At 37.3% G+C, this 23,217-nt stretch overlaps 1 protein-coding gene across 1 annotated transcript; it reads left to right on the top strand.

The window, feature by feature from the left end:
- The first annotated feature begins 108 nt into the window (after positions 1–108).
- LOC140156003 (FUN14 domain-containing protein 1-like) lies at positions 109–11,558 on the top strand. Its single transcript, XM_072179062.1, has 5 exons — positions 109–219; positions 3,704–3,836; positions 6,572–6,647; positions 6,864–6,992; positions 9,274–11,558. Exons 1-5 carry the CDS (start codon positions 201–203, stop codon positions 9,349–9,351), a joined length of 435 nt encoding a protein of 144 aa, XP_072035163.1. The 5' UTR covers positions 109–200; the 3' UTR covers positions 9,352–11,558.
- The last annotated feature ends 11,659 nt before the right edge of the window (positions 11,559–23,217 follow it).

Raw genomic sequence — 23,217 nt, 5'->3', positions numbered from 1 at the left:
GCTACGTATATTAACATATTTTCAGTATTTACACAATTAATAATGGATTTGTCAGCCTACTAATGACATGACCTCCGAACTTTTTCCGGAAGGTTACGTAGACTCTATCAATTCTTGAAAAGAAGTTTCTGAAAGCACATCAATTCCGCATTACAAATTAAGACTGAGCTACAGGTTAGTTACCTGACAAATACACGAAAATGGCTTCAGCCGGAGGAGGTAATTAGAGCATGAATTTACGTTTTTAATTCTATTATACTATTATTTTCTTTCCTAAATGTGTTACGAATTAGATTTTTAAGTCAACGCTTGAAGTTTGTGTAAAATCGTGTAAACTTTGCATTTATATATTTGTGGGTGCTTACGTGCAAAATTTGTTTAAGCTTACAGCCAATGCAGCCCATACATTACAAGATACTTGATTTGTACAGTCCACTACAGTCATGATGATCATGATCATGATCTGAGGCCATAATACCTAAAAATGATAGGCATGTTCATAAAATTGTGAAATTTAATAAACTCATTTAAAATTGCCTTCATTGAAAAGATGATCATTTAACTTAAAAAAATGAGGGTCAAACATGTATAGGCCTACTCACTTACACTTCATGCACTTACAATTTTCAATTACACTTGTTACAATAGTCATGATAGTACACTTAGATTTGATGGGTTAAAATTATAGGTTCAAGCCTTTTAGTTCCCCATATCCATTCTTGTTCCAAAACTTGTCAATTTTGCCCTTAAATTGGTTTGTTGTCTTGAGTGACATTCACCACATCTGCAGGAAGATTATTCCATGGACCATGTGTCAATCACTCGAGAAGAAAAACTTCCTCAAGTTTAGGCCTTTTTGCAGCTGGTGTCTGTATTGTGTGACATGGTGAAGAGCTCCTCTGGTTTGATATCTTTGAGCCCATTTAAGATCTTGAAAACCTCTATCAGGTTTCATGAATTTCAACGCGTCAAAGTGCCAAGTTGTGAGAGTGACCTGCAAACGCAATCCTGTAACTGCCGACTACAACATCCATGGTCAAGTGCTGGAAGTAGTTGACTCTGCTAAGTACTTGGGAGTGCACCTAGACAGTAAACTCAACTTCAACAACCACGTTGACATAACAACAAAGAAAGCAAAAGGAACTCGTGCCTTCCTGTCCCGAAACTTCAGCAAGTGCAGCCGTAAGATCAAAGAGGCAGCTTTCATGACATACGTTCGGCCAGTAGTAGAGTATGCTGCAGCGGCGTGGGACCCGCACACTCAACGAAACATACGCAAGGTGGAACAAGTACAAAGAGGTGGTGCAAGGTTCGTTCTGGATAACTTTGATCGCAAAGCAAGTGTTACAAGCATGTTAAAAGATCTCGAATGGCCAACCTTGCAGAGCAGAAGATTACAGACTAGACTTTCCATGCTCTACCAGATCCGCTTGACCTCGTGGACATCAACTGGAACAACTACCTAGTGCAATCAACATCACGCACCGAGGTCACAGCACCCGCTTCCAGGCGCACCATTGCAGCTCACAAGTCTTCCTGTCTTCATTCTTTCCGAGAACTTCTAGAGACTGGAATTCACTCAAACTGGAGCCAGCACAGCAGCCATCCCTTAATGCCTTCAAAGCGGCATTGAAGGGCAGCCTCAACTAGACACCACAAAACCAAGCTTTTTAACTGCACTCACCTGTAAATAACTGCACCTGTAATTTGAGAATGCGTCCATGAGGACGTGCGCGCGCTACCACTTGCAGTGTGAAATCTTCAGTACCTGAAGTCTACACTTTATAGGAAGAAGAAGAAGAAGAAGCGGGTAGAGATGTAGTTCCTGAAGCCTTTCCTGGTAGGGTTTTTCTCTTAAACTTGGAACAAGCTTAGTAGCTCTTCTTTGTATCTTCTCAATTTCTTTGATGTTATTAACTTGGTATGGACTCCATGCCTGGACACAATACTCCACATGTGGACGGACAATGTCCGTCGGACATCAGTTGTAGTAACTACAAATTTCGAACGTTTGAGGACTTGTTCTCAAGTTGTAGAAGGTGCCATAGGGTGTCTTGAATGTTAATTGTTTTCATTATAAATGTCACAAAATATTATTATTGACAATAATTAACAACCTGTTTGACCTAGAGCTCCATATATTCATACATTGCTCACCTGTGTTTTCATATCATATTTTGTTGTGAAAAATGATTACAAATGTGTAATTTGCAGTCAGTTTTGGAGCAACGATTTCTTCATACCGACGGCTAAGTGTGTATGTGAATGCACATTAAACACATACAAACACATACACAGTACCTGTTGGAACTCCCGGTCGGAGCCGGGAGTTTCAATTATTGGAACTGGTCGGACATAGGCTTTATACAGGATGGAGAAACTCTCTTTTCAATGTACTTGAATGTCCTCTTGATGATTCTCAGACTGGTCATGGCCTTGTTGGCTGCCTTTGTACACTGCGTTGATGGTTTGCAGTCATCTGTGATGTACTCAAAATATGAAGAGCTTAGTTTCAAAACCCCTTACATCCACTTGCCCAATTTTGAGAACACATCAAAAGATCATCAAAATAATCCCTGATATAAGGTGTTTTTCACCAAAAGCAGTTTTTGGCAGGATGCTCATCCTACCCAAGCATCCCGCCAAAAACTGCTTTTGTTGCAAACCCCCATATATCAGTAATTTTTTTGATGATTTTTGATGTGTTCTCAAAATGGGCAAGTAAATGTATATATTGTAAACAGTAAGGGGTTTTGAAACTAAGCTCTTCATATACTAGTTTACCGGTACTACAGTTAATTTCTGGAATTATTTATTGAAAAACCATTCAAAAAAGTAGTTTGAAAACTGCATCATTTTCCATCAGGTTTATTTCAGCGGCAGCCATGATGCTTACATTAATATTGTGACGCAAAAAGGTCACAGGTTGCGTATTTGCATAATTCAGAAAACTCTGAAAATTCTGCCTCTAAATTTCATTCATAAGTCAAAAGTCGGAAGCTTCTTCCGACCAATAATGGTGGTGACTTATGCAAAAATGAGCTAAGGCGACGAAAAAAGAAAGTTCCTTGAAAAAGAGAGTTCCCTGTTCTACAGGCAAGGACAAAAATTCTTTTTGAGCAAAACCCTCATTGAGCAATTTGTACAAAAACCTTAACCCTGACGTCCCAGGGGTTTTTTGGCGACGGGAAGGGAAAGAAGGAAGGAATAAAGAGAGAAAACAAAGAAAGAAGTTGTTTGCTCTGGGTGGGATTCGAACCCAAGACCCCTCGCATACCAAGCACTAGGTCGGCAACACTTTGCCACGTTTCTTGGGCTTCGCTGGCCAGCGAAACTGTGATATATAAAGGCCGGTGCGTCATCACACCATATGGGATGCACGCACGAACAGGCGGAACAGCGCATATATCAAGTAGGGTTTTGTAGTACCTGGGCGTATTTGGGTTAATGAGGGTGTGGAAAAAATCCTGGGTCCAAAATAAGGCATTTTTCCTTTTAAAAATAACCAAATTTGGTGAAAAAAAGAAGTTGTAAAGCAAATCATGGTAATCATGCAAAGTAACTGATATCTCAGATTAAAGAGCATGTTGGCTTCTTTTATCCGATAGCAAGTGTGCGGTGTGCAGTTCAGACATGTACATATTAGTAGCTCGTAGTAGACTAGTAGCCATCCAAGACCATAATTTTGTACATTATTTTACAGACAACAAGGATGAGACTTTTGAGGTGTTGGAGGTTGCAGAAGCTGGTAGACATTGGTTAGAAAGAGCCTTGAATGGAGAACTCTCAAAGAAATCTGTTCCTGTTCAAGTAGGGATCGGTGGAGGAACAGGAATGTAAGAAAAACATTTTACTATGATTTTTGTTACCAGTGCAGTACTTTTCTCATAGCTGATATTAAAGTTGATTGATAAAAAATTTATTAAAGTTGGCTTAATATTAAAATTTGACTTTTATTGCTAGTTAGGAGGACTCACTAAAGGATTAGGATTTAGCTATGTTTCATGTGGCAAAACAGGATAATATTTTTTTCAATCAAAAAAATTAGTTCTGTATTTTTCTGGAAGTAGTGTTTTCTAATTTCTTTGTTTTAAATTATTTTTAATCCCCCAAAATTAGTGCTGTATTTTTCTGGAATCGGGAGTAGATCTGTTGTTTCTTGTACGGTAGATACTGCAAACAAGCATGATATATTAAAAGGGCAAAAAGGCAATATCCTCTTTGTTATTTTGTGCTATTATTGCTGACTGTAAATCAGCATTTGTTGCTATAAGCCAAAGGAATACTGTAAGTTCTTTCCAGTTACTTGTGAGTGGTGAACAGTGTAATATACAGTAAGCCAAAAAATTAAGGTACCAGTTATGTTCACCCGTGTATATCCTAAACAAAGACAATTGGAACCAGCAGCCAATAGCTGCATCTTTTAGCTCGAATTTAAGACCTCATTTGTTGAAATTGTTCTAGAAATAAAAACACAATGATCCAAAAACCCAAGGAAGATGCCAATTTAAAAGTTGCAGTTTGCTACATTGCATGCCCTATTGAGTTGAACACAAAGTGTTCCTGAACAAGAGAACTCCGCAGGGCTGTGCTTCCATTGATTAGCACGTTAAAACTAGCACTGTGCTTTCATTGATTAGAACACAAAAGTGCAACTTTTGATTTCGTTTCTTCATTAGGTTTTAGATCACTGTTTCTTTAATTCTCAACCAATTTCAACAAATAAGGTCTTAAATCAGAGCTAAAGAGTCCAGGTAGTGGCTCCTTGTTTTAATTTTGACATACTTGTCTTTATTTAGGATATACAGGGGTGAACACAACTGGTACCTTAATTCTTTGGCTTACTGTAGTAGACAAGTTCTAGTTTTGGTCTGCTTGTGTGAAATCATATAAATTTATGGGGGAGTTAAAAAAAGTGTTTGCCCATTCATACACTCCTTAGTGAGAATCAATCAGAGCAACTAGCCATGCATAAATATTGTGTAATTGCAACTGTACTACTCGCAGTGCTTTCGGGCAGGTTAATGCATATTTATATTTGGTTATATTTTCTAACATTTTTAGTTTCAATTTTGTTATAAAAATAGTCAAAAGCATGACATTGTTCTAATGTATGAAATAGGTTAATAATACATATCACTTGTTGCTTGAGAAATTAATGAACTTGTACTGAGATGTTCATGCATGTAATGCACTCCCCCATTATCTCAGTATGTGTGCATTGTTAGTACAATTTCACTCCCAACAAGTAATACACATAATATGTACATTAACCTATTAATGGGGTATCTTTTGTTTTAATGAATTTGAGCTTTTACATCCTAATTTTGCCTAAATATATTTCATTACATACTGGCAGAGTAATATAGGGCTCTTGTTTTCTGCAGAGTGCCTCTCTCCCTCTCTGTTGTTCTTCTCTGGTACAGTATTTTGTTTTTTTGATTTACAATCATTGTTTTTATGCCTCCACCGCGAGGCATACTGTTTTTGCAATGTCCGTGCTTCCGAGCTTCCGTGCTTCCGTCCTTCCGTCCGGATGCGATATCTCGGGCATGGATGGGCGGATTGACTTCAGATTTTCAGGATAGGTGGGTCATGGTCAAAAACTCTGGCTACTTTTTTTTGGGTGAGGTTCAAGGGCATATACTGAGGTAAAAGGTCATTTGAGGTCAGAGGGCCAATTTCCTTATTTACCTCTTTTCTCGGAGACTGGGGGTCGCACGTTCCTCAAACTTGGTGGGTGGGTGCATCTTGACCCCAGACAGAACAAGTTCATATTGGTTAGTGGGTCAAGGTCTCCTGAGGTCATGCAGGGGTCATCTGAGGTCAAATTATCAAAATTAGTCATATGGCCATGAAACTTGGTAGGTACAGTCAACATTTAGAGCCAAATTTTTGGAAGGTCATCTGGGGTCACCCAAGGGTCATCTGAGGTCAAATTAGTAAAAACTGTCGTATGGGCATGAAACTTGGAGGGTACAGTCAACATTCAGAGCCTAATTTTTTGAAGGTCATTTTGGGGTCACCCAGGGGTCATCTGAGGTCAAATGAGTAAAAACTGTCGTATGGGCATGAAATTTGGTGGGTACAGTCAATATTCAGAGCCAAATTTTTGGAAGGTCATTTCGGGGTCATCTGAGGTCATCCAGGGGTCATCTGAGGTCAAATTAGTAAAAACTGTTGTATGGGCATGAAACTTGGTGGGTACAGTCAACATTTAGAACCAATTTTTTAGAAGGTCATTTTGGGGTCACCAGGGGTCATCTGAGGTCAAATTAGTATAATTACTATATGGGCATGAAACTTGGTGGGTACAGTCAACATTTAGAGCCAAATTTTTGGGCGGTCATTTTGAGGTCACCCAGGAATCATTGAAAGGTTGTTTTGGGGTCATCCAGGTGTCATCTAAGATCAAATTCAGTCTCCTCTTTTAGGCTTGAAGCTTTGTATCAACTTGTGAATTCCACATCACTCCCTTTGGTGGAGGCATCATGGTCGACGCTATGCGTCGAAAACCGCGACATCCGAGAACCGCGGTCCATCTAGTTTCAAATTTATTTATGTACTGCAGGGTAGCTGGATATGTGTGCCAGAAGGTTGGCAAAGCAGCAGCAACTGCTGTAGGAGGTGGATTTCTTCTGATTCTGGTAAGACTAAAAAAGAGTTCTGTCTATTGCTCCACCCCTACCCCCACCCCACCCCTCCCTCCGTGCTCCCGCTGGTGACCCTAGGATGACATTGAGGTATGTAAGTAAATGGTGAAAGGGACCCCTTATTTCTGTGTCTTTTTTCCAATGAGAGGAATGTTGGATATTAGCAATGCATTTTCAATACTAAATGAGGTATGTTGTTATCTATTACAGTTAGGTCATCATGCGGGGTATGTCAAAGTCAACTGGAAAAGATTTGAGAAAGATGTAGACAAAGTCAAGAAAGATGCTACAGAGGAGATGGAGAAAAGAGCTACAATGATTCAAGGAATAATTGACCAGGTAAACTTTTCTCAAGTCAATGAGACACAAATTATGTACAGCTTGTGATTTGATTTCTGTGAAGGAGTTCTTATAAGGGGTCTTTTAGAGGGTATTATGGTGGCAATTGCTAGTCCTTAGGAATCGGGGACTACCATCATTACAAATACAAGTAAACAATCATGGATAAATGAACACAGTGTATTCTTTCCATTGAGTAGGAAACATTTTCATTCTTGAGCTAGATTTGAACCTGGATCAATCTTACATCACTTTTATTCATTAAAAAGGAAAACAAAAATATACAAGTCTAGATCAGTGCCCCATGTTGATGGTGGCACGCAAGACTTAAGTATAAACACACACAAATACAAGACATGTTATAAAACTTTGTATAAAAAGGCATAATATAAAATTACAATCAGAAGAGTAAAAAGAGCAGCCTAAAACAGACCAGACACCCAGATTAACAATATAAAAATATTAAATTTCTAAAAAGCGGTGGACAAATCCAGGAAGGCTCTTGTTTTGAATGAAAAATACTGAAAGATGAAACAATTGCCAGTTTTGAAAGATTATCCCTGAATATTTTGAAGGATGTCGGGTTATTGCACAATTTCAAGATTTCTTTTAAACGATGAATATTGTCTGGTGTAATATATCCTCTTGAACCTACTTCTAAACAAATAAGACTAACCGTAACCAGAGTCTTCAATGTCAGCGACCAGGGGGGGCATATTTATGAGCTTTAGCAACGTTGAATTCAAAAGGGACAGTGAGCTCAATGATGACTAATTTTTTAATGTTTTTCCAAAAAAGACAAATATCAGGAACCAGGTTTGTAGTTGAACATTCAAAAGGAATTGTTGTGGGGGGTGGAATGGTAGTTGCTCTGGTTACCAAGTCGGACAAAATTTGGGGAGGACTAACATCATTAATAAAGCCCAATTTAATGGTTTTGACAATATAATTGAGAATGTTGTTGTGTCTCCATGTGAACCGACCTTGTTCAAGGGAAGTTTTGCAATGGTTAAGCATGTGGTGGAGGGTCTCACGGTTCCCGCAAGTTCTGCATTTATCAGATGCTGCTTTGCCCCATCGTTTGAGATTGGTCTTATTATTCATTGTGTCACCAAGGGCATTGACCAAAAATTTCAGGACACCGTGGGGAAGATTGTAAATAATGCTCTTCCAATGGTGACATGTTGTTTCTAGAGCAAGAAGATCGAAAAATCGCCCTTGAACAAGGAGAGTTTTAACATGCGAGTGCCACATTTTTTGAACTTTATCTTTCAGATAGGTTTTAGCATTTTTTTGAATAGTTTTTGAGAGGAGTGTCAACAAATTTATTTACAATTTTAAAAACCGATTCACTTTCATGAGTTATAGATTTTTTCCTAGTCCAGGATTGTTCCCTATTGAGACGAGTGTCAAGACAGTGGTTGACAAGGGGACCTCCTTTAACTCTAGAAGAGATGTGCGCTGTTAAATGAGCTTCACGGTACAAATCCGAGATAGATTTGATGTCTAAACCTTTTGGCATGTGAACGAAAGCCATGGTGCCAGGGTGGGGAATACCAAAAATGTCTTTAAATACCTGTTGGCAAGGGCATCCAGCTTTTCAAGATGGATATAGCCAGTTATAGCCAGTGCTCCAACCAACTGAGGTATCAAGGAAGCTAGTGACAGTCAAAAGTTAACAAATAGTAAACTATATAGTATTGGCTAAGATTTTGGCAACTGGGTTATAGTTTTAAAAGAATAAATGCAGCACTTTTTATTGAATTTCTACCTGAAATGTTGAAGATATCGGTGCATGACATAAAGTAATAAAGAACCTAAAATAGGATTACCTTATCAACAACTATAATCCCTAAAGGATGGTATATGGATGTGCCCTACAGTCTGTCCACATAGAAGTACAAAGCAAATATGTGGCATCCGGGGTCGATGCTTTGCGTCACACGCACTGCGTGTTAAAAATGTGACGCGTAAAGAGCGTGGTGCGCTCTGCAAGTACAAATCGTGCAGCAGTTGGCGCGCCAAAGAAGCATTACACACACATTGCACTGAAATAATTATTCTCATACCTCCAGTTTCCAAGGTCTATATACTTTGTACTTCTATGTGGATAGACTGTATATCTTGTCAATTAACTCACTCGATGAGTCATCCAGTCTGTAAGGTTGTGTTGCATACTTGCATTAATGCATTGGGTTCAGGGAGGAATTTATAATAGCAACCCATAACTACATCCCTTGATTTCAATCCTATTTTTTTCTTTGCAATTGTTTCATTACAGACCAAGGAACTTGCCAGGAAAAACATTTTCATCTCAAGTGGGTTTGCTGCAGGATTTCTACTAGGAATGTCAGTCTAAGCTCATTAGGTCTGTGATAAACGCCACACATAATTGAGACGGCATTTGCCATAGGTGACAGAGGATTGACAAACACATGTAAATATTTGGTGATTTGAGAAAACCTTAATAGTTGCTGTCTGAGAAGGAACATTGACACAAAGGGAAGTTTTCTCAGCTCACCAGTTAATGAAAAGGTAGTTCTCATAGTCAACATGAAGCAATTTGTTAAGGTTATGCATTCATATTTATGTGACTGCTTGTGAGTAAGATATTAGATATAAAACTAAATAAATCTAGACTAATAATGCACAATTAATTCACCATAATAAGAGGACCTTTTCACTATGGAAAGGTATGATTTTAAAGTATGCATTTGAAAAGGGCCATAAACCAAGATTTTATTTGTGACTCTGTCACCTGGAATTGTCTCCTGAAAATGTGTGGGTTTGTTACTTTGAAAAGGTGCAATGCAATTCATAAAACCCTCCCATTTGTCACAATTTTGTATATGGGAAGAGCCACAAGAACATTTATAAGTGCATAATGTGTATACTTGCAGTGTTTAACTGTTGTGTCCCAGCTGTGTACAATGTATGTACATGTACCAGCTTGCCACATGCAAGTTGTTATGAAGAGCACTCTGAATGAAGAGTTTAGATGCAAAATGCAATCTATTATATACTAACATACCCTGTGGGTTTGTGTGTGTGTGTCTTATAATAATATTGTGATTTTGTGTAAAAAGATCATTTTGTAATGGCTAATTAGTAAGGGGCTCAAAATGTAAACTTGTTGTTAAAAGGTGTTGTTCATTCAAAATAGAAATATATACACTGAAATATTATAATTTATTGTGGCAATAGCCAGTCAAAGTTAATTTATTTTTAGCAAGTCAGCCTGATAAAAATAATATTAACAATAGTGAATGGATTATTAATTTAGTGTGATTCAAGAGTATTTTGCACTTACAAGAAAATATTTTTACTGGTCTTGGACTTGTGCAATATTTTTCTATCTTGTGCAATATTCTTGTATTACACTCAAAGCCATTCAATATTATAAATACAAATATAGAAAAACCCCAAGGCAGCACATGGCCTATATCACATATTGCATCTGAACTCTTTATATCTTACTCAAATGTTTCAAGATGTCTTTCTGTTTTTTGAAATGCAAGGTGGTGATGTCGGTGCTAGCATGTGTCATGCATGCAAGGCACTGCAGACACCTGGGATGCATTTATAAGTGTATCTTGTGAATTATAATCAAAGCTTGTTGCTTGGAACTTGTTATTGAAATTAGTGATGGATCCAGGGTGATGCAGAGTGGGGCCGGGTGCTTGCCCCTCGTCAAATCTACAAACTCGGCCTATTTCTTGGTACATGTACCTGCAACCAATTTTGATTTTTCAATCAAAGCCTGGATCCGCCCCTGATAACAGCATGTATTCTAAGATATAATGTCCCAATTAAAGTAGCTCGAGTTTGTTTATCAGTGTCTTTTGTTATGTAACATTTAGTACAGAAAGTTTAGGTATGAAGTACACATCACCCGTTGAAGTTGTGCAGATAGACCTTCCAATAATTGTACTTACTGCAGTTGTTTGTACCAGATAAATAGCTTTGCTAATCTCTCACAGCTCATTTTCTTCAATTTTGTACAACTCTCAATTGGTAGTACTTCAACCATATTTTTTTATTTTAAAAATTCATCTCATCATGTATCGTAATTTATGTTAAAATTTATGTTAAACATCTTGAACAACTTATTTTCATAGCATACAGATCTGAATTAATACAAACATACAATATTATGACCATTGCATAGTCTATAATGTTGGGGTATTATTTAGATCTGTGTGGGCCAAAATGTATAAGATTTGAATAACAAAATCTCTTGAAAGGTTTGTTTGTATATCATGTTACCCAAAAGCATGTTAATATGTCAGGATTGTTTAAAAGCAGTAAATCTGTGTACCCACCATATGTGCTTTGAGTACGCAACTTGTTTGGTTATAACTTTATGGTACACCCAGTCACCCATTGATACAAGGGTAGCTTCATGGTGTTAGTGACCTACATGCGTAGTCATAGAAAGTATTTCAAATGAATAATTGATATAACTCAGAACCATTCTCCATTTTCTTGCCAGTAGTAAAATGTTAATATTTACCGTACCAAAACATCATCGTCAAAAGTTAATAAATTAGCTAGCATTTGTGTTTATTAAAGAAAGGTTATAATATAGAAAGAATATTATTTATACTTATAATTATGTTCTATAGTCTTTATCATGGCTTTCTGAAGGCAGTGGCATCCAGTACTTTATTGCAGATAATTTGCATGTGTACAGATGCACCACCTTTGATCGCATGTGGAAACATGACAGTTGATTGAATCAACACACACACGCTGGAGTACACACTGATGTCACTGGCTGGAGGAAGTCAAATGGTTTAGAGTAGATGAGTATATGTTATTTTAACATGTAAAATGAATGGTTAATTGGACCATAAATATAAATTACATTCTAAAATTATTACCAAAAACTGCATGTTTAACATGTAAGTTTTATTACGGTATCCAATTTTTCTTTTATAAATGTTTCTATTGATTGTTTTAGTCAATTTGTGTGAACCAATAATTACAAATTATAATTATGATGAGTTCTTATATGGTTTGACTGATTCACATGCTTTAATCTTTCAAGGTTTTGTCCAAGCAATTTGAATTCCCTTAAAAGTTTTAATGGAATTTCAATTTCAAAATACATTGTAGTGAGCACTAATAGTGTAATGGCATTACCCCAGTGCTGGGAGTATTTACTTGTATGTAGCATAAGTATTTGGCTAAGTTCAAAGGCACAGCCCCCCACTGGCTACACCAATGCTCAGTGAGGGTGGTACCTATAGGGGCTACGGATCAAAAATGATCGCTAGTAAATACTATTTATTACTACTGACTCGTGCCCACACTAGCTACTACGGCCATAATTACATGGTTCATTCTCATATTTCCGTCATCTGTCGATCTCTACCAGATGAAAATTAAAGCATACTTTTTCAAGATTTTGTACGAGTTGGACTTTTCACTTTCCATTTGAAGGGAGTACGGAAAGTGTGTGAATGCGTAAACATGTGTGATTTGTGCGTTAAAGTAAACCCTTAATATCAGTCATAATCAGAAGTAACAATGTTTAAATGGTACATAGCGAAAAGGGACAAGGGGGCATAGGCGTAGATCCCGGGGGGATGGGGGGCGGGGAAAAATCCCCAATATTTTGCCAGGGGGATGTTCCATACAATCATCCCCCAATGTTGACGCTCTGATAATGGGTTTCTGGCCAAATTAACCTCATATTTGCCCATTTTAGCCCCAAAAGTGCAAATTTTCGCACGCATTTAATCTACTTTTACACCATATTTCATCAGTTTAGCTTCAAAATAGCAAAAATTTTCATAAACTAATTCTGTCGCCAAAGGGTGTTGGATTGACTATACTTCAACATTTTTTCCAACTTCATCCCCCCCAATGTCAAAAAGAAATCTACGCCACTGCAAGGGGGGGCACTACGACAGTGTTGTCACTTTAAAATTTTAGTAGGCAGTGCTTATTAGGGGAGGCGTGCTAATTAGGTTGAATACTGTGAACACTATTATAGCTTCATTGTGTTCTTTCATGGAATAAAGACCCTGTATTGATTTGTATTCAATAACTTGGACATGATGTTGTAATAAATCAACATGTTTGAGAGGTATTTTGTCCATTAAAATGAATGATGTTAAATTATCAATGACTAAGATGTGCTTCTTTTCTTTTGTCTGGAGAAGGCAAACCTAACTGATGTGTTGAAGCCATCAAGACCCCAAGCCAATATCTCACAGAAATGTTGTCTAAGGACATATTTTCAACATACCTGAAGTTGATGGTGGGTAAAAATGTCGGACATTGGTTTTCAGGGGGGGGTCAAAATGTACAATTGGGGTTTTGCATGGGTAATATCTCAGCTAAAAATATTCTAATAGGCTCAATATTGGATAAGAGCAATGTCCTACCAAAGGGCTCTGACTGGCAAAAAAATGGACAAAAAAATTATGTTTACTTGGAGTAAAGGAGTTACAAGTTTTCTGATGCCAGATTTGAATTCTACACAAAAACATACCCCAGGATACATACTTTTCAAAGTTGTAAAGGGTTCCTTTTATACATTTTTATGCTGACCCCCCTAAATTTCAAATTGATGCCACGGGAAAACTTAATGGAGTATGAAGCTCAAATTTTCGGATTTTACTTTCTCATCAATATCTACCACCACACAGAAAAAGAAAAAATTGAAGAGGTGCTGCGGTGCACATCCCTGGAGTTGACATGGAATGGGTCAGCTACAAAGAAATTGCTCTAAAAAAGACCAAAAACTGGAAATGTGAATTGACTTTTCTTTTCGATGACTAACTATTAATTTAGATGGCCCAAGTGACATACCCAAACACTCAGTGGCAGAGCCAGAGTAAGTTGTGTGATTTCTCAATCTGATTTTTTTTTTTTAATTTCAGAATTTTCTGTCTAATCTCCTGACCAAAAGTATAGGGCAAATCCAACTCGAAATTTGGAAAGTATCAGGATTTACTGATTTTTCTCCTTGATGTATTTACTATTAAATCACAACCTGAGCTATAATCCAGACATAGCTATTTTTCTCAGCTAATAGCAACAAAATGTTTTCACTGCAAAGCATTTCTGGCACCAGCCACCATCCATACCGTACTAAAAGTATTACAAATCCCAGCAGGGGAAATGGGACGAATTTGCATAAAACCAAAAGGCTCAAATTTTAAAAACCACACCAATGTATTCCTCTCATCATAAGGATTCAGAAAAAGTTTAGTTTTACCCATCTCCAGTGTACAATTTACGAGTTATACATGCAAGCAAAAAGGTAAAATATTAAATTTTTGGTTTAGGGGCCATATAATATTGAAATATGTTCTGATCTTTATCATTATTTATGTGTTGATGAATTAATTGGCCTTGCTATGAGTTCGAAAATATTGGACTTCACTACATGTATGTCTTGTCTAATATATTAAAACTCATAGCTCGACCAATAAATACAGACTCGATCGAATTTTATATCAAAATGGTCTCAAATTGTTCCTTTGGCAAAACTAAATCGGAATAAGAATAGTTTGCATCGTTATAAATGCTTTGTTACAACTTAGGAAACAATACAAAGATCAATTATAGGATTACACCTGAGAAATGGGCAAAATATTCTTTGTCTAAAATGGTTTTGTGTAGGGACCATGTAGGATCACTTTGATCAAAATTACCCCTTTGGAGCTTAAAATGTAACATTTCAAAAATTGAACATCACAGGCAAAATTCTACTTTTTCTGAAGTTTTCTGGGTTTACCAAAATTATTTTAAAAATTTAAAATCATGGGACCATTCATTTGCTGTCATTTTAGATTCAGATTCTTCTTCTATCCAGTAAAACCAAAGTACAATATTCTTCAATGAAATAATATTCATTATTGGGGTGTAAATTAACAGTTGTCTATCCGTTTCAATGGACCACAATCCGGTCGTTTAATAACCATCTAAACATATGAAAAGTTATTTATTTTTTCAGTTCTGGAGTTTTCTTGGATCTACAGCTAATTTAAAATGCTAGAATCATTCTTGGTTGACATCTAAAAAAGAAGGAAAAAAAGAAAGAAGAAAAATAGGCCCAGTGCTTTTAATATGCAAAGTTCATGTCATACTATATATTAATGATTTCAAAATGCATTGAATTTGTATCCATTTTGAAATCATTAATAGAGTATGACATGAACACAAATTATAACTTTGCATATGAAAAACACAAGGGCTTATTTTTCTTTTCTTTTTTAATATCAACCATGAATGATCGTAGTATTTAGTTCTACGTCCAGGGACACTCCAAAAGCGATAAAAAAAACTTTAATATTAAATTTTTATTTTACGTTTATACAATTAGTGATTTTCCTAAACAGATAGTGCAAATTGTGGTCGGTTAAACATGTTAATGTAGACACCCCTAATTCAAACATATTTGTTTATATACCAATTGGGGAGTAAAGTATGAAACAGGTTTGCAACATTGATCCGATTTCAATAATACATGTAATTATATTTTATACATTGTATTGTTTTAATGCAAATTTCCAGCAAAAACAATTTATTACAAACACGGTCAGAATGAAACCGTTTAATAGATGGCTCTGTACTGGCTATTTGAATACTGTAGCCACAAAATCCAGGAACAAAATAGACTCATTTTAAAATAATACTACACTGAGTGCACTCAAATGATTATCTTATAAATATATAACACATGTCGAGGGGTCAAAGACGTAACTCCATTTTGGCGATTCTGAGAAAAATGAGGTTAAAGATGGAGTCCGAAGTTTTAACGGAGAAAAATCACAGAATCGGAGGTTCAACACGGAAAATGACATTTTTGTACGATGTAACAAAAATAGTAAAAGATAAGAGAAATGAATGTTAAAAACAATCACGAGTTGTGTGTGTCAATTTTTATGATAAATATACTGTTTAATAATACCAAAATAAAGGTATTTTACCAAGGCATGAACCCCTATATTCCTCCAAACATCGTAACAGTCGGCCTATTATCGTGATAATATTCCAAACAGAGCATATTGATCGCGAATATTCGCGATATTGAACACCTTATTTTGACATTATATCATTGTTTATACATTTTAAGCTTTATTCATGAAACACAGATTTACAAATTTTAGAACACGGATTACAACACGGAAAATGGATTTTAGAAAACGGTAAACTTCGGACTCTAGTTAAAGATAATGGTCCACATTGACTTGTGTAGTTAAGTCTATGTTTCACCATTTGTCATTGATTTCAATGGGGTGCTAATTGGAGTTACTTCTATGTGTTTATTGGGAAGTGCTCATGTTTCTTAACATTTTGATATCAAAATCTCATTTTTGCAAAAAAATGGAGTTGCATGTTTGTGTCACTGACCCCACAATGTATAGTACTTATAAATACTTAACAGAAGTTAACACATGTATACAGGTGAGCTTCTATTATGGGGGAGGGTTGGTCACTTGCATTTCAATTGTACATCAAATCTAGTTTAGGGTTAATTTTGCATTGTTGAGCAAGATAATCAAGCTTGGGGGAGCACTTAACACAAATGAACATACAAGTATATTCCCTCAGACAGACCCCACCCCCCTTTCTGAATTTTGTAGCTCTGAAAGACCCCCTAAATTTGACCAAAATAGAGCTCCCAAAGACCCTTGATTTGGATAATTTCAGCTCTAAAAGACCCCTAAATTGCTCATTCCTCACATTTCTGGTTTTATTTAGCAAAAGACCTTTGATTTTGACTGTTAACAGCTCCAAAAGACCCCCCCCCCCCTTTTACTACATGTGCATTGTGAGCTCCCAAAGACCCAACACCTCAAAAATTCTGGGGAACATCATACCCACCAAAATTGTATGATGTGCCCCCCCCCTGGTAATCAAGTACATCTTGTTAAGGGTAGCCACAGTTACATTATGAAAATAGACTGATTTGAGCCCTGGGTTTTGAGTGTCAAAACTTCAAATAGAGTGACATAACCTTTTTTTAAAATTAATATGCTTGTTTAGAGTCACAGCAGCTGATAGGTGTATCCCATTATGCTCTGCAGTGCCATATTAGAACTGCACATGCCATAGAAAGTGTACACAAAATCCCTCACTTCAACTTTCTCTTTTTTACTCCCTTATATCAGAGGAGAAAAAAATATGATCTCTAAAGTATTGTGAAACTATCCACAGCTCTCAATATTTAAGCAGCTCTTACTTTTGTTTTGTATGTATTTGTTATGGAGCAAGCAGATAGACTGCAATGCATGATGGGGTACTCCCTTCGGCTGCTGTGGTTTAGAGTAAGAAAACAAGCGAATGTATGTCTGGTGTGTGGTTTTACACATGTATAGAAAAATCTTTTTTTTTTTTGCTTGTGTAATTAATGTCCTGCGATCTGTGTTATACATACTGATGTGATGATATATATGTTGAAGTACAGTATATATAGTCTCACATACTAGTGCTAGTCCAACAATGAAGTTTCATACCCTTGGATGATCCACAGTATATCAGCTAGTATCAGTCTGAATCTCACTTTGGTTGTGTTTGCCCAATAGAAACTCACATTTATCAGTCTCAAACTGCCCAACTCCTACAGTGATGTTTAGGACTGAGTGGTAAATCAAATGAATACTAACAATAAACTACAATGTACAATGCTCTTCAAAATGGTTATTGGTCCACCTATGGAAAAGTTGCACTGTACTAATACTATGGCCTTTTTTCAGTGACTTCTTTCTAGTCCGAAGGGCTGCTAGCCTGAAGGTTCTCTAGTCCGAAGGGTCGCTAGTCCAAAAACCAAATTAAGTTTGCTAATCCGAAGGTTCTCTAGTCTGAATATAGAATAAGGGTTTAGGGTTAGGGTTAGCGAGCCTTATTTTATATTCGGACTGGAGAACCTTTATTATTCGGACTAGGTAACTCGATATTCGGACTAGCGAGCCTTTTTCAGAATTCAGACTAGCGATTGGTAAATTACGTGTTCGGACTAGCGAACCTTCGGACTAAGGAGCCTTCGGACTAGGGAACCTTCAGGCTAGAGAGTTGTCGCCCTTTTTTCTCGGTGTTATTTCTAACATACTGAAATTCCACTTTCACTGGTATCAAGCCTGATCTTTTCTCTAATCTCCCCCTTCCCCAACAATCAATGCTGGGTAGGCCTACTACTACGAATTACTAGGCATGTATGAGCAAATTGCAGGATACAACATTGATGAGGGGAATGGGATGGTTCATTTACATTAACCTACATGTGATATGTGTTAAAGTATCCCAAACATATCCCAACACTTTTGATGAGCATTGTAGATACTAACAATCAAAATAACATACATACTTTGTACTGTAATCAGTACTGTTGTCTGTTGGCAATATTAGGAAGATGTAACTGACAGATTAAATTGAGTTGTAATGCAGTCATCCTCCCCCCCCCCCATGAAGGTTTATAGTAGATACAAAAGAAGATAGATCTTATATCTATTTTGGTGACTTAAATACAAATAAGGCCAAAAAAAAGTTTGCTTATCCTCCACCGACCCAACTGACCCAATTCTGAAAAAGTTGTGGAGGACAAGCAAACAATCTTTCTTTTTTTTTTGCATAAGTGGAAGGCCATTTAAAAAAGCTGTTTTGTTGTTGCTTTTGTTTTATTTTTGCCTTTTTGTAATTTTAAAGTAAATTGTCCAGATTTTGAGCCTGCACCAACTAAAAAAAAAAAAAAAAAAAAAAGAAGAAAGAAAAAAGGATCAAATAGTATAGCTCCTTGACTGAGGTATTTCTAAATTCTTACTGCCAAGCATCACCGCTATATGTGACACAATTTGATCCAACCATACTACAGGAAGCAAAAAACAAATTGTTGAGCTGAGGGTATACTTATCCCTTATTCCTTTGCATACTTCACAATTGCCACCTTTGGTGTGGATAGATCAAATCTTTTCACCCAACTATGAGTATTTTTATGTTACACACTTTACAATACAACAATTATTTTAAAATCATAATTACCATAAATGTGACCTAAATAACACCATGGGTAATTAGGGAAGACATTTTTTGGGGAGCTTATATTAAAATTATCTGAAGTCAATGTAATTTTCCCATGTTTAAGCAACACTGCAGTGCACTGTACTTAAAATAAAAATCATTAAAGAAATGGAGCTCAGACAAACTGGCATTATAATAAAGGAGAGAAAAAAATCAGAACCGTTCGGATTTGAACCAGCGCGCACTGAAGATTACATGTCGTTCAGCTCACCACCACACGCCACAACAGCTCATGGTAGATATGCCTGTGAATTGAACATGTAATGATTTGATTCTCTCGTAAATGTCTCACGGCCAATAAAAATTATTTATAAATAGAGAGGGCAGCGTATCTGCTGTGTCCTAGCAGGACATCAGTCAATATTAGATATTTACATCCCTGCTATATCAATTATCATATAGATTTGCATATAAAGTCATCTTAATACATGATAAAAGTACTATTTCAGTCTTAATATTAGGTCAGTTAACAATAGGCAAAGTAAAAAAAATACACATGTATTGTCTGGACTTTTTCAAAAATCGGTGAGAGAGACCCTTTTTTTACCATTCATTTCTGTGTAAAATTGCAATCGCAACATGTTTGTCAACACATCGTAAAAACAGGGAGGCCCCTTATATTTTTGTTACTTCCCCAAAGTCCTACCTCTAGCTTGAAGAGAGTGTTTGCAATGTGTTTACAAATGATAACCAAGAACTTCTTAACATGTCTATTCATTACAACAATTTTAGAAACAAAGTAAGGGAGCAAAGAAGAAAAATATTTAAAAAAATAAAAAAAATATTTGAAAATCCCCAAAAATCGGTGAGAAGGGAACGATATACATGTTATTTATTTTACTTGGCCTAACAAGGAAAAACGATTTGTACATACTGGATGAATGCAATATAACTCTTTCCCAATGCATGTACAATAGTACCTGCTCCAAATAATTGTGGGCCTACTAATTATGACCTCTTTTCTATACACAGTACAATGTATTACAATTATTTGCCAAGTCATAGTGGGAACATTGCACAAATCAACCTGATTATCATCATTAATTGATATCAAAGTCACTACTGAATGAGTGTAGCAGCACTTCATCAAAACTAATGATATTCAAACAATTATTCATTATCAGTCAGTTTTAACAGGTTTCCTGTCATCTGAGAGCTGTGACTGGGCGTTTCTTTTTCAGTTGTTCTTTCTGAAATCCTGAGCAGCATACCGAGCGTCCATGGGGTATTCTCTCGCAGCACCGTTCCATTGCTTTGATTACTTCTCTACATTGAGACTCCTTGTATTTTTGGGCTAAAAAATAAATGAAAATTAAAGAAAGACAACATGATTAAACAACATAATCTTGAGAGTACTACATACTATGGTACTAGTACCCCGACAAGTACACATGCCAAACATAACATAACATAACATAACATAACATAACATAACATAACATAACATAACATAACATAACATAACATAACATAACATAACATAACAACAACAGCGCTTAATATAGCGCAATACAAAAAATATGAACATTACGATTTACAAACAAATACAAAAATAACAACAACAAAATACATTAGAAAATAATATTATGTTTTTGAAAGATTCAACTGTGAGAGAGGTCCGTAGGTTAGGTAACATGATGCTACTTCCAGGGCCCAGGAAGTAGCATCATGTTCATAGGTATTACCAATAGTAGTTCTACTACCATAGCAAGAACACCATCCCTTGCTATGCATGATGCCATCCTGATCTTGCAAAATAGATCAATCAAAGGAATGAACTTGTCCAATACTAATGACAGAAGAATGGCTGCTAAGCAGAGCAGGGCCCTGTTGTTGCTTATTATTATTCTGGGAGGAGACATCCAATTAAATCCAGGGCCTGTTCGGTTCCCATGTGGAGTTTGTAACCGGGCAGTTGCCAAGAACCACCGTGGCCTAGAATGTGATGACTGCAATTTTTGGGTCCACATCAAGTGCGGGGAAGTCACCAACAAACAGTACGAAGAGATGCTTCATTAAGGGCAATTCACTTGGATCTGCCCCAACTGCGCCCTGCCCAACTTCAGCGACAGCTTCTTTGATAGTAGTGATTTTTCACATTCAAATCTGTTTGATTCATTATCAGACATTGACAATTCCGAGCTAGATGAGGCAAATGATGGCAGCAGTAATGCTACAACTCATCCAGCACGGTTAGAAAATACGCAAACGAAGTTGGATCCTGGTTGGAAGGAACAACATACTGCTAAGCCAAAACCTGAGGTTAAATCAAAACTCAAGAAAAGGAAATTCAAAATCATGACCATTAACTGCCAGGGACTGAAAGGTAAACAACGCCAAAAGTATTTAGCATCAATATTTGACACCGAAAAACCTGATGTAGTGATGGGACAGGAATCAAAGCTTGATGGTTCCTACACAGACTCTGAGGTCTTCCCTGAGGGATACCTGGTTAAGAGGAAGGATCGTGATGCTAATGGAGGGGGAGTCTTCATAGCTTACAAAGATAACATCGTGGTGAATGAGGTTAAGGGTGTTGGTATAGATAGCGAGCTAGTGATGTTCAAGTTTGGAAATCAGCTCCTATGTACGTTGGATCCTTTTACAGACCACCATCTAGGGACACTACACCTATCCTATCTCTGGAGAAAGATCTTGAGAAAATCTTCAAGCAGAAGCACATCCCAAAGGTCATCTTGACGGGAGATTTTAACCTAACGGGAACAGATTGACTGCCTTATTCTTGACTTCTCAAAGGCGTTTGATTCCGTGCCCCACCAACGCCTGCTATATAAACTGGACTGGTATGGAATCCGAGGAGATACTCACAACTGGATCAAGAATTGGCTCACAGGAAGAACACAATCAGTGGTAGTTGATGGAGAATGCTCAGAGGAAACAAGTGTCATCTCAGGAGTTCCCCAGGGGACAGTATTAGGTCCCCTGATGTTCATCCTTTATATAAACGACATTGAAGAAGATACATCTAGCACCATAAAGCTCTTTGCTGATGATTGCTTGGTCTATAAAAAGATCAAATCCCAGTCTGATGCTGATATACTCCAGGCTGATCTCAACACCATGGTCAACTGGTCAGAACGGTGGCAATGAGCTTCAACCCAAAGAAGTGCACCCTTCTTCGTGTTACAAGGAAAAGGAAAGTTATCCAGCATATTTATAACATGATGGGATCAGACCTAGTCCAACTTGACCACAGTCCCTACCTTGGAGTAGAACTCTCCTCTGGCTTGGAATGGAAACACCATGTCAAAGCTATCACAGGCAAAGCACACAAAACCCTCAACTTTCTTCAGAGAAACCTATACAGCTGTCCAAAGAGGGTAAAGAAACAGGCGTACATCTCATTAATAAGACCAACCTTGGAATATGCTTCTTCTTGCTGGGACCCACATCACCAGAAAGAAATAATTTCCTTGGAAGCTGTGCAAAGAAAAGCAGCTAGGTTTATCACCAGCAATTTCAGCAGGAAAGCCAGTGTCACTGCTCTGATGACTGACTTGGAGCTGCCGACACTTCAGCAGAGAAGACAAGTCTCAAGGCTCTCCATGATGTACAAGATCCACCATCAGGAAGCTAAGGCAGAAATTCCCAGCCATTACACAACAACCAGGTCATCAACAGTTAGGACAAGGAATCAGCATGAAGCACAGTACACCATCATCACACCAAGATCGGATTCATATAAGTACAGCTTTTACCCAAGAACCATCACAGCATGGAACAAACTTCCGCTAGTTACCATCAACAAACCCAACGTCAAGATTTTCAATTCAGCACTCATTCAAGACCAGACCACTGCCACCAGAAGGCAAGAAGAGCTGTACATGGGCTCGACTTCTACGGCAGGTGTCTCACCCTTCATCTAAGTCAGCACCAGTCTTTTTTACTCGCACTTGAAATTTATTTAACCTTCACTTCTTTGTTGGTGGCGGGCGTAAGGATTTTTGATGTTAGTTTCTGCACCGAATGTGATGTTGCACCACTTGGCGAGATACCAGTGAATATTGGTCTACCAAGAATTACCGTAGAAGTAGAAGTAGGGTAGCCGGTAACTGGTTCCAGAGGGTGGGACCAGACACACTAATTGAACCATCACCATTTTTTCTTTTACTCCTGGGGATGACAAGGCCAGTAATATCCAGCTCAGAGCGAAGGCCTTTCCTAGGTG

The sequence above is a fragment of the Amphiura filiformis genome, chromosome 6 (assembly GCF_039555335.1).
Source record: "Amphiura filiformis chromosome 6, Afil_fr2py, whole genome shotgun sequence".
Lineage (NCBI taxonomy): Eukaryota > Metazoa > Echinodermata > Ophiuroidea > Amphilepidida > Amphiuridae > Amphiura > Amphiura filiformis.
Note: the sequence above shows the minus strand (reverse complement) of the source record. Positions and strands in the feature narration are given on the sequence as shown.